The sequence below is a fragment of the Panthera tigris genome, chromosome B1 (assembly GCF_018350195.1).
Source record: "Panthera tigris isolate Pti1 chromosome B1, P.tigris_Pti1_mat1.1, whole genome shotgun sequence".
Taxonomy (NCBI): Eukaryota; Metazoa; Chordata; class Mammalia; order Carnivora; family Felidae; genus Panthera; species Panthera tigris.
Window position 1 is genome coordinate 158,765,607 of NC_056663.1, and position 15,212 is coordinate 158,780,818.

A 15,212-nucleotide genomic window follows, 5' to 3' on the forward strand; every position below is an offset into this window, starting at 1 on the left:
CTCTCCCCAAGCCTGTTGCTTGTCCGACCTGGGCGCGCTCTGCGTGTCGCGCGGGCACGGGAGCGGGCTGAGACCGGCGGGCGGGCCAAAGAGGGAGCATGGCGTTCTCGGCGGTGCGCTTGGTGCTGTTGCTCCTGGCCGGGAACTTGGCAGGTAACGCTGGCCGGGCAGGCCTGGTGGGCCCCGATGAGCCGCGTAGAAGTAGCGGAGAGTGGCTCTGGCCCCCGGCAGCCGGTCCCTGGATCCTGGCGGCCCTGGCTGCCCTTCAGGCACACGTTACTGGCGGTTCCCCGCGACCTGCGGTCGTGTAGGAGTGCGAACGTGGGGTCGTGCAGGGCGGGGGTGGCGGTGGAGCCAGCGGACATGCTTTAAGATCTTGTTTGGCTTTGGCTCCCAGCTCCTTCTTAGTGACACACTGCTGTCTGCTCTTTCTCCGTTAAGGCTGATTTTCTGGAACCCAAGATCAGAAATTGGGTTTTTATGGACACAGTGACCCTACGTCTGCAAGAGATGAACAGGAATTAGGGATTGTGAATGCCAAATGCATCAGGCACTCTGAGGCTTGTGAGAAAGGGGCTTTAGTCCACCTGGTCTTGATGCCCATTTGAAAGTGGAGTTAAAGTGGTAATACCAAATGTTAAGTTGTGTGTTTGTTACCCTAGCCACTGAGGACAAGAATATCATGAATTAGTAAGAGTTACTTCTCTGACTTAAAAAAAAATTTTTTTTTAATGTTTTAATTTATTTTTGAGAGACACAGAGAGATAGAACATGAGCAGGGGAGGGGCAGAGACAGAGGGAGACAGAATCTGAAACAGTCCAGGCTCTGAGCTGTCAGCACAGAGCCTGACACAGTGCTGGAACCCATGAACCACCAGATCATGACCTGAGGCAAAGTTGGATGCTTAACCCACTGAGCCACCCAGGTGTCCCATACGACTATGCCTTTTATTCCATAGTTCCAATGTTCTTTCTCAAGCAAGCCTGTTAGGGTGGTCAGTTACAGACCCATACCAAATGTTCCTTCTGTGTGCCTGTCACAAGAGTGCCAGAAAACAACCAAATACCCTTCTTTGGGGGTAGGGGTGGGCAATGGGGGCTGTTCAAAGAAGTTGGGCATCTGAGAGAGGGTATGGCCTGGATAAATCACAAGCTGGATTTTATTTTTTATTTTATTTATTATTTTTTTTAATGTTTATTTATTTTTGAGACAGAGAGAGACAGAGCATGAACGGGGGAGGGTCAGAGAGAGGGAGACACAGAATCTGAAACAGGCTCCAGGCTCTAAGCTGTCAGCACAGAGCCCGACGCGGGGCTCGAACTCACAGACCGTGAGATCATGACCTGAGCCGAAGCCGGCCGCTCAACCAGCTGAGCCACCCAGGCGCCCCACAAGCTGGATTTTAAAAGCCCTTTATCAATAAGAATTGACCTTAATCATATAGTTTAAAATGCCTCTTTTCTGACAGCCTCTTTGGACTCCTCGAGCTCTGAGTTCAGCCAGACTTCAGAATACAGAACAGTAAGTAGGAAGCCACTTGTATTATTTCCACTAGTATAGTGAAGCCCACACAGTTTGGGCTGGGGCTGGTTTTCAGGTCTCACCTGCCACTTTTGAAACTGTTTACTTCTTTAGAAATCTGATTCTAAGGCAGGCTTTTTGATACAGATAAAAATTGTAAATTTTGGTTGAAAATAGCTCAGTCCTTGATGGCATCAGCACATTGTTTCCTTTAATAGTTTCTTTAATGATTCAAAAGATCCTTGATCTAATGGTTATGTCTTGTATTAGAAATTTTATGAACATTATCAAATTGAAGTCTGTGGAAGCAAATGAAGCCCAACTAAATGAGAACAAGCAAAAAAGCAAAATTCATAGCTTGATGTAGCAAAGGAGTCAGCCACACTTATCACTTGTGTTTTGGTGGAGACTCAAAGGCAGGCAGAGGAGGAGGGAAGCTTTGCAGTGGGAACAAGGGAAGGCTTTAGGTATGCCCTGATTGGAGCTGTTGGCCTGGGGAAGCTGTATGTGGACTAACTAGAAGCAGGCTTCCTGTGTGATTGGTAAGGAGTGCATATTTGGCTTTCTTTGGTTGATCCTCAGTTGGATGTGGGGACAAACCTCAGAGAAGCTGGTAGGTATTAACCAAGTCCTGGCCATTTGGGGCCAGTTGTTATGGAGGTTATTGTTTGGCTTCTTGGACTGTCATCAGAGATGGCTGTCTGACGTCTTACAAGTCTGACTTATAGCAGGCTGACTTCCTGGGCTGGTTATTCTATATAATGAGTTGGTTTTCTGGGTAAGTTGCTGCAGGTTGTGGGTCAGAGTTCTGTTCTAATAAATGGTCTGTCATTGTCCATTTGTGTATTCAGTCTCTCAATCCTCATAGTGACCTTGTATGATAGATATTATTTTACATATGGGGATATTTACCTTAGGGGGTTAAGTAACTTTGAGTATTCAACTCAGAGTAGACCTCTTCCAGGAAACCTTCTCATCCCATTTTCTAACTCCAAAGAATATGTAAATGCACTTTCTCTTTGGTTTCATGCAACCTATACTGCATCATCATCATCATCACCATGACAGTGTAGGGGAAGATTAAAAGCTTTCCTCTTCCCTTCTAAGTTCTCAGCTGGGGCCTCTTGAACAAAAGACAGTTTAACAAGAAAAAAAAACAGAGAAAGTTTATTAACATGTGCATCACACATACATGTGGGAGCATTCAGAGATGAGTAACTCAAAGAGGTGGTTTAGAACTCTGACTTATATAGCATCTTTAACAAGAGCAATAAATTGTATAAAGAAAATATACAAATGGACAATGTCAGACCATTTGTTAAAATAGAACTCTGACCCACAACCTGAAGCAACCTACTCAGAAAACCAACTCATTATTTAGAATAACCAGCCCAGGAAGCCAGCCTACTACAAGTTAGACTTATAAGTAGACATGCAGAGACATGACAGGACAAAGTAAAATGATTCTAGGCTTCCAAGGGTGGCATACTATGGGAAGGTAAATGTATGGGAGGAAACTAATGTAGTAAGGTTTGTTTGCAGGTTCCTCTGGTGCCATCTCTGGGCTGAGTCTAGAGTTGTCTTCAGTAAAGGAGAATTTATATCCTGCCTTTAGGCAGAAAAGGGGTGAGGGTACAGAGCACTTTTCTTGGGTTTGTTACTTCTTAGCTGCCTTTAACTCAAAATAATTATGTCAAAGAGTCATAGTTTTGGGGTGACATATTCTGAGATTTTTTTTAAGTAACCTCTACACCCAGTGTGGGGCTTGACCTCACAACTCAGAGATCAAGAGTGCATGCTCTACCAACTGAGCCAGCCAGGCACCCCTGCCAAATACTGTTCTAAATGCTTTAAACATAATAACTCATTTAATCTTTTATAGCATTATGAAGTAGGTATCATTATTATCCCCTTAGCCAGGCATGGGCCACAGGGTGGAACTATGATTCCAACCCAAGCAGTCTTACTCCAGATCCAGTGCTCTTCACTAACCCATCATAGCATTGAACTGTAAATTGCCTGTTTGCCTGTCTCCCTTCAGTAAACTGTATACTACTGTGGTCAAGGATGATGTCTTGCTATTTGGTGTCCAATCTTCAGCACTTAGCAGGTGCCCAATAATACATTTTAATCAGAAGACTCAATTTTGGGGAATTTGATTTTCTTTCAGAAAATGGGAATAGTCCCACCTTCATCTCAAGTTTGGCATTAGGGTAAGGCTAATTGGGTGTCTAGGGTGCAAAATTTTAAAGGGCACTCTCTCTCAGGAAGCAAATGCTACAGGACCTCGGTCTGTTTGTGCAGGATTATTAAAAGAATGAATCACTCAAGAGATCTTTGCTTTCTTCCCCAGTTCTGTTGCGACTGTTCCAGTTTAGAGTCCCCAAGCATAGTGACCCCCTAAGTAATTTTCCTTAACTCTTTAGTGTCTCCACTTTCTGCAAAACCTGGAGCTTCCCAGTGTTCACAGAGTGTCCTTACTGCAGCCTATCTTTCTACCTGTACCTTCCACTGCTTTCCCATAGCTTATGTTCTTCTATCCTTATGCTAGGGCCACAGTTTTTTCTTTGTTTTGTTTTGTTTTTATTTTAATGCTAGTGTAGTGTAATTAACATCCAGTGTTGTATTAGTTTCAGGTGTTAGTGCCACACTGTTTTAATTACTGTAGCTTTGTAGTAAGTTTCAAAATGGGGAAGTGTGAATCCTCCAACTTCTTTGAGATTGTTTTGGCTATTCAGGGTCACTTGCATTTCCATATGCATTTTAAGATCAGTTTGCCAAATTCTGCTGCAAAAAGACAGTTGAGATTTTTGATAGGGATTTCACTGAACCTGTAGATCAGTTTGGGGAATGTTGCCATCTTAAGAAAATTAAATCTTTTGATCCATGAATATGGGATGCCTTTTCACTTATTAGTCCTTTAATTTATTTCAACAATGTTTTGTAGTTTTGCTGTGCAATTCTTATGCTTCTTTTGCTAAATATTTTCCTAAATATTTTATTCTTTTTGATGCTGTTATAAATGGAATTTTTTTCTCAATTTCATTTTCAGATTGTTCACTGCAAGTGTATAGAAGTACAATTGGTTTCTGTATATTGATCTTGTATCCTCCAATCATATTGAACTTGTTTTTTATTTATTTTAATTATTTATTTATTTATTTATTTATTTAAAAAAATTTTTTTAATGTTTATTTATTTCTGAGACAGAGACAGAACATGAGTGGGGGAGGGACAGAGAGAGAGGGAGACACAGAATCCGAAGCAGGCTCCAGGCTCTGAGCCGTCAGCACAGAGCCCGACGCGAGGCTCGAACTCACAGACCCCGAGATCATGACGTGAGCCAAAGCCAGACGCTCAACCGACTGAGCCACCCAGGCGCCCCTGAACTTGTTTTTTAGTTCTAACAGTTTCTTTGTGGATTCCTCAGACCTTTCTATAAAAAGAGTATAGCATCTTTGATTAGAGATAGTTTTATTTCTTCTTTTCCAATCTGGATGCCTTTTATATTTATTTTATTGCCTAATTGTCTTTTCTAGGATATGCTGTACAATGTTGAATAGAACAAATGAAAATGGACATCCTTGTCATTCCTAATTTTGGAGGAAAAGCATTCAGTCTTCTACCATTAAATATATTTTTTCTATTCTTTATCAGGTTGGAGGAAGCTCTCTTTTCTGCCTAGTTTGTTGAGTGTTTTTATTATGAAAGAGTGTTGGATGCTCCTTTAAATTAAACTGCCTTGCTCTCAGATCAGACACTTCCCTCACTACTGTGCCTTTGGTTAGTCTGTTTTATTTCCTTGAGGTGGACATTCTTCCAAATCTCTCTAATCTAAATTCTGTCCATCCTTTAAGAGCACCACGTATATTTGTTGATTTTCTAATGATACACCAAACTTCTTACAGGTAGGACTCAATTTGTCTTTGTAGTTCTCTAACATCTATCTTAAAATCTTCTTCATTTATTGAATAAACAAATGAGGGACTATATTTGGTAAAGTATTTAAGAATCTTTCAAAAGAAAAGATTCAGAGTATAGAGCTCAGAGAATTACTTAAAAGCATATGACATCTTTCTATAAAAATTAAATTGATTCTAAAGAATAAATAAAAATGCCATGTGACACTATTCCAGAATGAGAGTGTCTTCTAAAGCTCTGAGGAGCAGTCTGCCAGGGGTAAACTCTTTTCTCTAGTTGGCACGTTGTGGGGTGTAATTTAGAGCCTCCCTAGATGGTGAACCTGTTCTGAATTTCTTTTCCTTTTTCATAAATTTGGGTAACTGTATAAAACTAAGGGTTAATGAGAACATAATTTATTAATGAAATTGATTGACCTCATTGATAAGAGTGAAAAGTGTTTGTTCATGAAGCCTCATGTCTCTGCTCAGAGAAAATCCAGGAAATGAGTTACCTGAATTTAATAAAGTTAAATGGTGGCTAGCCAAAGCTGGCTTTGAAATCATGAGAATTAGACTGGAATCAGACTGAAATATCAACATTGCCTTCCAGCTGGGTAGATCTCTTGGGGATCTGAGAGACATCAAAAGTCTTCTGCTTAAACAAAACAAAACAAAACAAAACAAAATAAAACACCAAAACTTCCTTACCAGCCTGTTACTGCTCCTCAAAACTCATTTACTAGTCATCCTTTGAGATGAAAGCATTTGAAAACTGCTGTTGAATATTAAAAAAAAACCCTTAAGATCTTTAGGCTAAATAGATTGATTTTGATTAGTTAGTTATTTACCTATTTAATCAGAGAGTGGGCATAGGCAAGATGTACTTTGGTTAAACAAAGGGAGGAAAAAAAGGTCTAGAGCAGGGGATCCCTGAAATTGTGTGCCAAACTGTGTGTCTTGGTGCATTCTCCTTAGCTTCCATACATAGTCTAAGTGGATTGGATGTCAAGATGATTGGGAATAGCCATTTCTAAACCCAGTTCTAGCTGAATCCGAATTGAGGGGCCTCTAGACACATGGATTCTAACCCTGGAAATTCTAGTTGAGTAGGTCTGGAATGAGGCCCCAAATCAGTGTTTGTTTGTTTGTTTGTTTGTTTGTTTGTTTTTTAAGTGTTTATTTAAATTCCAGTTTGTTAACAGACAAGGTAGGTTCAGGTGTACAATGTAGTGATTCAACACTTCCATACAACATCTGGTGCTCATCATAGCACTGCTTAATACCTATCACCTATTTTATCTATCTCCCCACCCACCTCCTCTCTGAAACATCAGTTCCAAACCATCAGTTTGTTCTCTGTAGTTAACAGTCTGTGTCTTGGTTTGCCTCACTCTCTGTTTTCTCTTCCCTTTTGCTTGTTTGTTTTGTTTCTTAAGTTCCACATATGAATAAAATTATATGGCATTTGTCTTTCTCTGACTAGCTTATTTCCCTTAGCTTAATACTCTCTAGCTCCATACATGTCATTGCCAATGGCACTAAATCAGTTTTTAACAAGCTTATGAGGTTGTATGCACAGGCAACCCTGTGTAGGTCCACCAGGGCTAGTTAACACTAAACACTCACTCAACACCTTCCACTTAAGCAAGTCACAAGTGATCCTCTCCCTTCTCTCTGAACAATTTCCATAGTGTATTGATCACTTACTGGCTGTAGATAGCCTACTGTCTTTTGTATGCCAGAAGACTGTATTTTTTTTAAGATTTTATTTTTAAGTAATTTTTTTAAATGTTTATTTACTTTTCAGAGAGAGAGAGAGAGAGAGAGCGGGTGACAGACAGAAAGCATGAGTTCAAGAGGGACAGAGACAGGGAGTCACAGAACTCTAAGCAGGCTCCAGGCTCCACGCTTGCAGCACAGAGCCCCACCTGGGGCTTGAACTCACAAACTGAGATCATGACCTGAGCCAAAGTCAGATGCCTAACTGACTGAGCCACCCAGTCATCCCCTATTTTTAAGTAATTTCTACACCCAGTGTGGGGCTTGAACCTACAATCCCAAGATCAAGAGTCACATGTTCTACCGACTGAGCCAGGTGCCCCTTAAATTCTGTATTTAAAAAAAAAAAATTTTTTTTTTAACGTTTATTTATTTTTGAGACAGAGAGAGACAGAGCATGAACGGGGGAGGGTCACAGAGAGAGGGAGACACAGAATCTGAAACAGGCTCCAGGCTCTGAGCTGTCAGCACAGAGCCCGATGCGGGGCTTGAACTCACAGACCGCGAGATCATGACCTGAGCCGAAGTCGGACGCTTAACCGACCGAGCCACCCAGGCGCCCCTTAAATTCTGTATTTTAAAATATTAGTTTTTAATTAGGGTCAATTTTGCTCTCCAGCAGACATTTAGAGTGTTATTTTAGATCATCATGACTAGGGAGTTTATACTGGCATCTAATGGATAGAGAGCATCCTACAATGCATAGGACCGTCTCCCATCACAAAGAATTATCTGGTCCAAAATATGAATTGTGTGAAACAACAGTACAAGAGCAGCAACATTTTTTAAAATTCATTTATTTATTTTGAGAGACAGAGAGAGAGAGCATAATCAGAAGAGGGGCAGAGAGAAAGAAAGAGAGAGAATCCCAAGCAGGCTCTGTGCTGCCAGTGCAGACCCTCACAAATCGTGAGATCGTGACCTGAGCTGAATCAAGAGTTAGACCTTTAACCAACTGAGCCACCCAGGTGCCCCAAGAAATTCTGTTTTAAATAAACCAAAATAGGAAATAATATGTGACTTATTATGGGTATCATTTTTGCAGTGATAGCACACAAAACTCTTAATTACACTTGACCCTTGAATAATGCAGGGGGTTAGGGATGCTGACCCCTCCCACAGTCAAAAATCTGAGCATAACTTTTGATCCTCAAATTTAATTAATAGCCTACTGTTGGCCAGAAGCCTGATAACATAAAGAGTTGATTAATATACATTTTGTATGTTATGTGTTACATCCTTATCTTACCTGTATTCATGTAAGTTAGAGAAAAGAAAATGTTATTAAGAAAATCATAAGGAAGAGAAAATATATTTAAACTCATGTTGTTCAAAGATCAACTGTAGTTGAAATAGTCACAGGAAAGTTCTCATCTCTTGTATCAGTTAGGATTAGATTCAGCTGCAAGTAACAAAAACTCAAAATAGGAGCACACAGTGCTGCTGTCTGAGAATGTGGCCTCTATCTTCCCAGTCTAACAAAGCTCTAAACAAAGATTAGAGCTCCATGCACTCTGCAGGAGGATGGAGGAATGGACTAAGAAAAAAATTGAGGGGAAACAAAGGACAAGTACCTGCTTTCTTTTAAAGGAGGTTCCCAGAAGTTGCTGTACAATAATTCCATGTATATCCCATTGGCCTTACCTTAATCATACAGTCATACCTAGTGACAAGGAAAGTTATCTTATAGTAGCATTACAGGTGGCTACATGCCCTGTCATTGTCCTACATCAAAAGATTGACAATTTTGTTTTTCACCTATATGTTTTATGATAAAATGCTTGGGATATATATTTTGTTTCCTTGCTTCCTTGCTTTAATTGACTTTATCAATTAAATGACCAACTACCATTTCTCCCAGTCTCATTGGATAAGAGGGCATCTACTCTGCTTGTGAGAGCAGCCCTATAAGGCATCACCTTAGTGAGCCTTGGGCAGCATATCATGCTCCTCAATGAGAGCTGAACAGAGGATGGAAAGGGTCAACAAAACCTCTTTTACTTCAGAGTTTGGCTTATGGCCAGCCTTGTTTAGGTCTTTATAAATCCAGATAGTATCAGTAGAAATGTGTGCTGCATTTATTCAGAGTGCTGAAACAGGGCGGCTTCTTTTACTCTGAAGCGAGGAAAAGTGATCACCATTTACTAAAACAAGTATTTATATATATAATATTGGTGTGGAGCCCATTGTGGGGCTTGAATTCACAAACCACGAGATCATAGCCTGAGCCAAAACAAGCCTCCCTCAGTTAACCAACTGAGCCACCCAGGTGCCCTTAAATGTATGCATATAGAACAGAAATACAGTGGGCCATATATTTAGACTTTTGTTAAAGTGAGACTCTGCACATCATAGTCTGATCACTGACCAGGTCTAGTACTGGCCCTGCTGGAGAGTGGCAGCTGTGAGCAAGACGTATTACCTGCCTGGCCTCAATTCCATCAAATCACAGGATTGAGTTCCATGACCTGGTATCAGCTTCTTAGGGCTGCTATAATAAAGTACCACAAACTGAGGGGGTTAAACAACAGAAATTGAATGTCTCCCTGTTCTGGAGGCTAGAAGTCCTAAATCAGGATGTTGGTAGAATTGGTTCCTCCTGAGGACTGTGAGGAAGAATCTGTTCCATGCCTTTCTCCTAGGTGCTGGTAGCCCCAGGTGTTCCCTGTCTTGTAAATTCTATGTGTTTATGTGACCTTCCCTCTGTTTATGACTCTGTGTCTAAATTTCCCCTTTTTATAAGGACACCAGTTCTATTGGATTAGGGCCCAATCTACTGACCTCATTTTAAATTGATTCCCTGTACAAAGACTCTATTTCCAATAACGTAACTTTTTGGGTGGGCACAATTCAACCCATCACCACCCCTAAGTGCCAGTGCTGTTTTCTTTGTTGCACTTGGTTGAATGCCAGTACCTTAAAGATCCAGACTGAAAGATTAGATTCCTGAATTTGTCTTGACATCATGCCAAAGGATTAAGGTTGAATGTAACAACATTCTTGTGGAGACAGTAGTGAAGTACAAATTATAAAGCTAGAGGGTTGGAAAGTGGGTATGGTGGCCTGTCTTGAACTTTCATTTAAATTTTTTTTAATGTTTGTTTATTTTTGAGAGAGACACAGAGAGAGAGAGTGTGAGTAGGGGAGGAGCAGAGAGAGAGGGAGACACAGAATCCGAAGCAGGCTCCAGGCTCTGAGCTGTCAGCACAGAGCCCCAAGTGGGGCTTGAACCCATGGACTGTGAGATCATGACCTGAACCGACGTTGGGCGCTTAACTGACTGAGTCACCCAGGAGCCCCTGGAATTTCATTTAAAAATCAGCCTGGCAAAAAAAAAAAAAAGGGGGGGCCCTGGGTGGCTCAGTCGGTTGAGCAGCCGACTTCGGCTCAGGTCATGATCTCACGGTCCGTGGGTTCGAGCCCTGCGTCGGGCTCTGTGCTGACAGCTCAGAGCCTGGAGCCTGTTTCGGATTCTGTGTCTCCCTCTCTCTGACCCTCCCCTGTTCATGCTCTGTCTCTCCCTGTCTCAAAAATAAATAAAACGTTAAAAAAAAAAATTAAAAAAAAAATCAGCCTGGCTAAGGTCCTTTTCTTACATAGTGGGTATTGAACCATTGCTTCAATGCTGCATCTGATTTTTGCATTAGAAAAATCTTTTTTTGTGTGGAAAATAGAAATATTTTTGTAGGGTGTTTCTAGGAAATTTAGGAGCCTTGGGACTTTGTCCCCCCCACCAACTATTTTGTGATGAGAATGTCTCAGTTATGTAATTTCTGTCTTCCTTTTTCTTTCCTAGCCAAACTGCAATCAATATAAATTACCAGGATGTCCCAGAGACTTTAACCCCGTGTGTGGAAGTGACATGTCCACTTATCCTAACGAGTGTACTCTATGCATGAAAATCCGGTAACATAATTTTACAGTATAGACTAGTCCTTTTCTTGATTTTTGATTACTTAGGAAGTAGTGACTCTTTTCTTGGATGTAAGAATCAAATGTGACATAGTAGTTGTGTTTTCAGACTGACATTTAAAAAGGCAATCCTTCAGTTCATTTTCCAGGTCAAAGTCAGAGAGTGACATTTGTGATTAACCAATTATACACTTGATAATCAGGTTATGTTACTTTTCATGGATGGGCAATTTCCCCAAATTAAGAGTGTATTAATAGTTAAACTATGAAATATTAAATATTCTTTTAAATTCAGAGGGCATGTGCAGGTACCTGTACAACCTGCAAAACTAGTTGGGTTGAATTATTACTAGGTAATAATTCTACCTAGTAGAATGCTAAGTAGTGTGTTATACATGATGCCTTTCATGTAACTCACAGGTGACTGTGACTTCTCCTGTAAGTATGAAGCAGGGCGAATCACAGGATTAAGACACATTTCAAATAACCATGTAGTGCCAATATTAAATTCATGAATTACTCAGTTTACTGCGCACTTTATCACACAAGTTAGTCACAGAAGAAAATTAGCGGAGGGAATTAATGAACCACTCTGAAGAGGATCCAGGAAGGAGGTGTCACAAGGTGAGCAGTGAGGCACCTGTCCAGTCGTTGGACCTGAGACAAACTTTGGCCTGGATTTCGGTCAGGTCACCTTCTGTGCTGACAGAGCCTCCAGCAGCATCTGTCTTGACACAGTATCTTTGCACCTATAGCTTGGGTGGTCAGTCGGCCTTCAAATGTCTCCTACACATTTGAAGCTCCTTAACTTGAGGGTCCATTTATTTGGGTGCAATGGTTATACCGGACTCTAAGTCCTAGACTCTGACAAACAACTAATATGGGCGCTCACATTGGCCGCTGAGACTCACATCTTGTCTTGCTGTAACTTAGCTTATTGTCTACTGTGAGTAGGAATCACTTACACAGTATCACACCATGACAAGGTAGGCTGCATTGTATTTCGGGGTCCTTTCTCTGATGTCAGTCTTCAGTGAGTTACCTAGGTCTTCTCATAGTGATTTTTTTTAGGTTAGTGCCCTGTGCCTTAGGGTTAGGGAAAAATGGCAGAATTGGGGCCCTATTGTTTACTAGATTTAACTTTAAAAATGATTTAAGTAAGCATCACCTTAGAATCTAATGTATAATGACATGGGTCTTTTTGGTTCAAAGAGTGGGACAGTTTCAGTGTGGTAGGTAGGTAGTAAATGTGTCTTTATGGTTGTTCAATTTGCAGGGAAGATGGTCATGACATTAAAATAATCCGGAGTGGACCGTGTTGATGGAGCAGTTTATAGAAGAGAACTTGGAGAAACCACCTTCAACAGTATGCTAGATGAATTCCATTTCCCCTTTTTCTCTTTCCTGTGTTCCTTTGCATGGGATTTGTTAGCCCACATTTTCTGAGAGGAGGTGTGAAAAAGAGCTATGTGGAGCAATTGATAATTAAAACAAACACAAAAAAAATCCTTGTTTCTTGGCTTTTGCCCCTTGAGTTAAGCTTATTGCCCAGGTGACTTGTGCATTGCTTTATTTCCCTGGAATAAAATCAGCATTGTATTCAAGTACTGCTGTTCTCTGTTGAATACCCATTCTTACTCTGCAGCCTCCTGGTGACTCTTCCTCACAGGCAAAGATGAATTTTGTAAGGGAGAAGTGGAGTTATTGTTGAGAGGGAGAGCTTTATTCTACTCCCCCCTTACCTCAAATCTTACATAGTTAATGTATATGTGCCTGGGACATTGTTCTGCACAAAGCAAATAACTGTGAGACACTTGGAGCCGATTTTAGGCAGAGCTGATAAGTCAAAGAATCATGCAGGTAGAAATATTTACTAGAGTCAGTGTCTCCTTTCAATAGTTGCCCATCAGGGTTAATGTAGGAATTTGGCTTTTTACTCCTTTTAGACCAGTGGTTCTCAACTCCGGGGTGATTTTGCCTCCAGGGGACATCTGGCAATATGTCTGGAGGCATTTTTGGTGTCACTATTTGAAGGGTGGACACTACTGACATCTAGTGGGTAGACGCCAGGGATGTTGTCAAACATCCCGCAGTGACCCAGGGTGGGGGGGGGGTGGAGGGGGCGGGGCAGCTCCCAACAATGAAGAATTTTTCAGTCCAAAATATCAGTAGTGGTGAGATTGAAACATCCTGTTTTAGAGGTTGATACAATATAAAGAATAGACGTTAACAATAATAAAAGCGACGGGGGTTGCTTTAGAATGATGTTTCTAGGTACAGGATTTTGAGTCAAGTCCTGGGTGCAAGGACTTTCTAGCACCAGGAAACCATGAGCCATGAGGCAAGAGGTAGCTGAGAGAGCATGTAGTGGAAAGAATATGGCTTTTCGGGTCAGCTAAACCTGAGCTTGGATTCTGATTCCAACACTTCAGTTTTTTATATGGAAAACGGGATTAATGCTCAACTCATGAAACCGTGGAGAGGAAACTGCTTAGCACAGTGCTGGGACACAGAAACTGCTGAAATAGTACCTGCCATTATTTCAAGGACCTCTCTTACAGAGGAAGATACTGAGGCCCACAGAGGCAAATCAACTTGCCCAACATTATAGAACACATTGAAAGTCTGGAATAGAAGCCTGGGTCTCTAAATCCCCAGTCCTGTTGTTTATGTGAAGTAAAGGCAATAAAGTGGGAAATTCTATAACATAAATGGGCTACAGTTGTTTTTGGCTTAAAATTTTTATAAAAGTAGTATATACTCTTTGGAAAATTAAGAAATACATAAGTGTATTTAAAAAGTGAAAGTTATGCCCATATAGCCTCCAGAGGTAACCACCATTAACTTTTTGGAACATAGTCTCCTTTTTGTTCTCCCTAAGTATATATGTGTATATTGAATCATACAGACACACAGAGACACAGATGTATACACCCCGTCCCATAAAATGGCTCTTCTCTTTATATTGTTTTTTTTTTTTAATGACAATATAGATTGTTCTTCTCAAAAGCTACATAGTATTTTATTATTGTGCCATAAGTTATCCAGGCTCTACTGATCTATATTCAGCTTGTTCATTAGGATTCTCTTTGTTGAAATTGGAAGAATCCCAACTCACACTAGTCTTAGCTAAAGAGGGAGTTCATTGTCCTTTTTAGTCATTATTTGCAGAAGAGCAGGCTGATGTTAGCCTCAGAGGGTGCCTGCAACCAGAGACCTTAGCGCACCAGAAATTGCCATCTCTCTGTGTCTCATCTCTTTATTTTAGCATAAACAGCTTCATTCATAGACTAGCTTCACCTCCTGTGTGAGAGACAAAATTGGAAGTTCCAGATTCTATCCTAGCAACTTTCTGACCTAACAGGAAGTAATTCTTTTCTATCAGTTCCAGGTGAAAATAATCCTGGAGTCACAGCCCCAACAATCTTACTACCTGAAAAGAAAATGACTCTTTCCTGGACAAAGACCCTGACTGGTTCATGTTAGATTATGCATCCACCCTTCTAAAGAATTAAGGTGATACAGGATTAGTTAAGCTGAGATGAGACCTTGGGTCCATTGTTTCCCAGAGGGAAAAAAGGGAAAACCCGAGAGGAAAAAAAATCAATAGATGTTAACTGTAGGTTGTTTACAACTTTTTAATGATTATAAAATGTTTCAGAGAACATTCTTATACATACATCCTTGTCACTTGAAAAAAATATATATATATGTATATACATATACACACACACACACACACACACACATACACAAAATGAGAATAGCTTTAAATTTTTTTTTTAAGTAGGCTCCACACCCAATGTGGGGCTTGAACTCATGATCCTGAGATCAAGAGTCAGATGCTTTACCGACTGAGCCACCCAGGGTCCCCTAAAAATTAAAAAAAAATTTTTTTAATGTTTATTCAGTTTGAGAGACAGACAGAGCACAAGCGGGGGAGGGACGGAGAGAGAGGGGGGAGAGAGAGAGAGAGAGAAAGAAAGAGAGAGAGAGAATCCAAAGCAGGCTCCAGGCTCTGAGCTGTCAGCACAGAGCCCAATGTGGGGCTCAAACTCATGAACTGTGAGATCATGACCTGAGCTGAAGTTAGCCGC

The 15,212-nt window shown here is 40.9% G+C and overlaps 1 protein-coding gene across 1 annotated transcript; it reads left to right on the forward strand.

Moving 5' to 3' along the window:
• The first annotated feature begins 38 nt into the window (after nt 1–38).
• On the forward strand, nt 39–12,719 carry SPINK2 (serine peptidase inhibitor Kazal type 2). Its single transcript, XM_007075864.3, has 4 exons — nt 39–153; nt 1,470–1,522; nt 11,000–11,109; nt 12,392–12,719. Exons 1-4 carry the CDS (start codon nt 99–101, stop codon nt 12,435–12,437), a joined length of 264 nt encoding a protein of 87 aa, XP_007075926.1. The 5' UTR covers nt 39–98; the 3' UTR covers nt 12,438–12,719.
• Nucleotides 12,720–15,212: the final 2,493 nt, after the last annotated feature.

Coding starts and splice junctions, on each gene's coding strand:
- SPINK2 (XM_007075864.3), top strand. CDS start 99: ATGGCGTTCTCGGCGGTGCGCTTGGTGCTGTTGCTCCTGGCCGGGAAC. Junction 1,523..10,999: donor AGACTTCAGAATACAGAACA/GTAAGTAGGAAG, acceptor TTTCTTTCCTAG/CCAAACTGCAATCAATATAA. Junction 11,110..12,391: donor ACTCTATGCATGAAAATCCG/GTAACATAATTT, acceptor TTCAATTTGCAG/GGAAGATGGTCATGACATTA.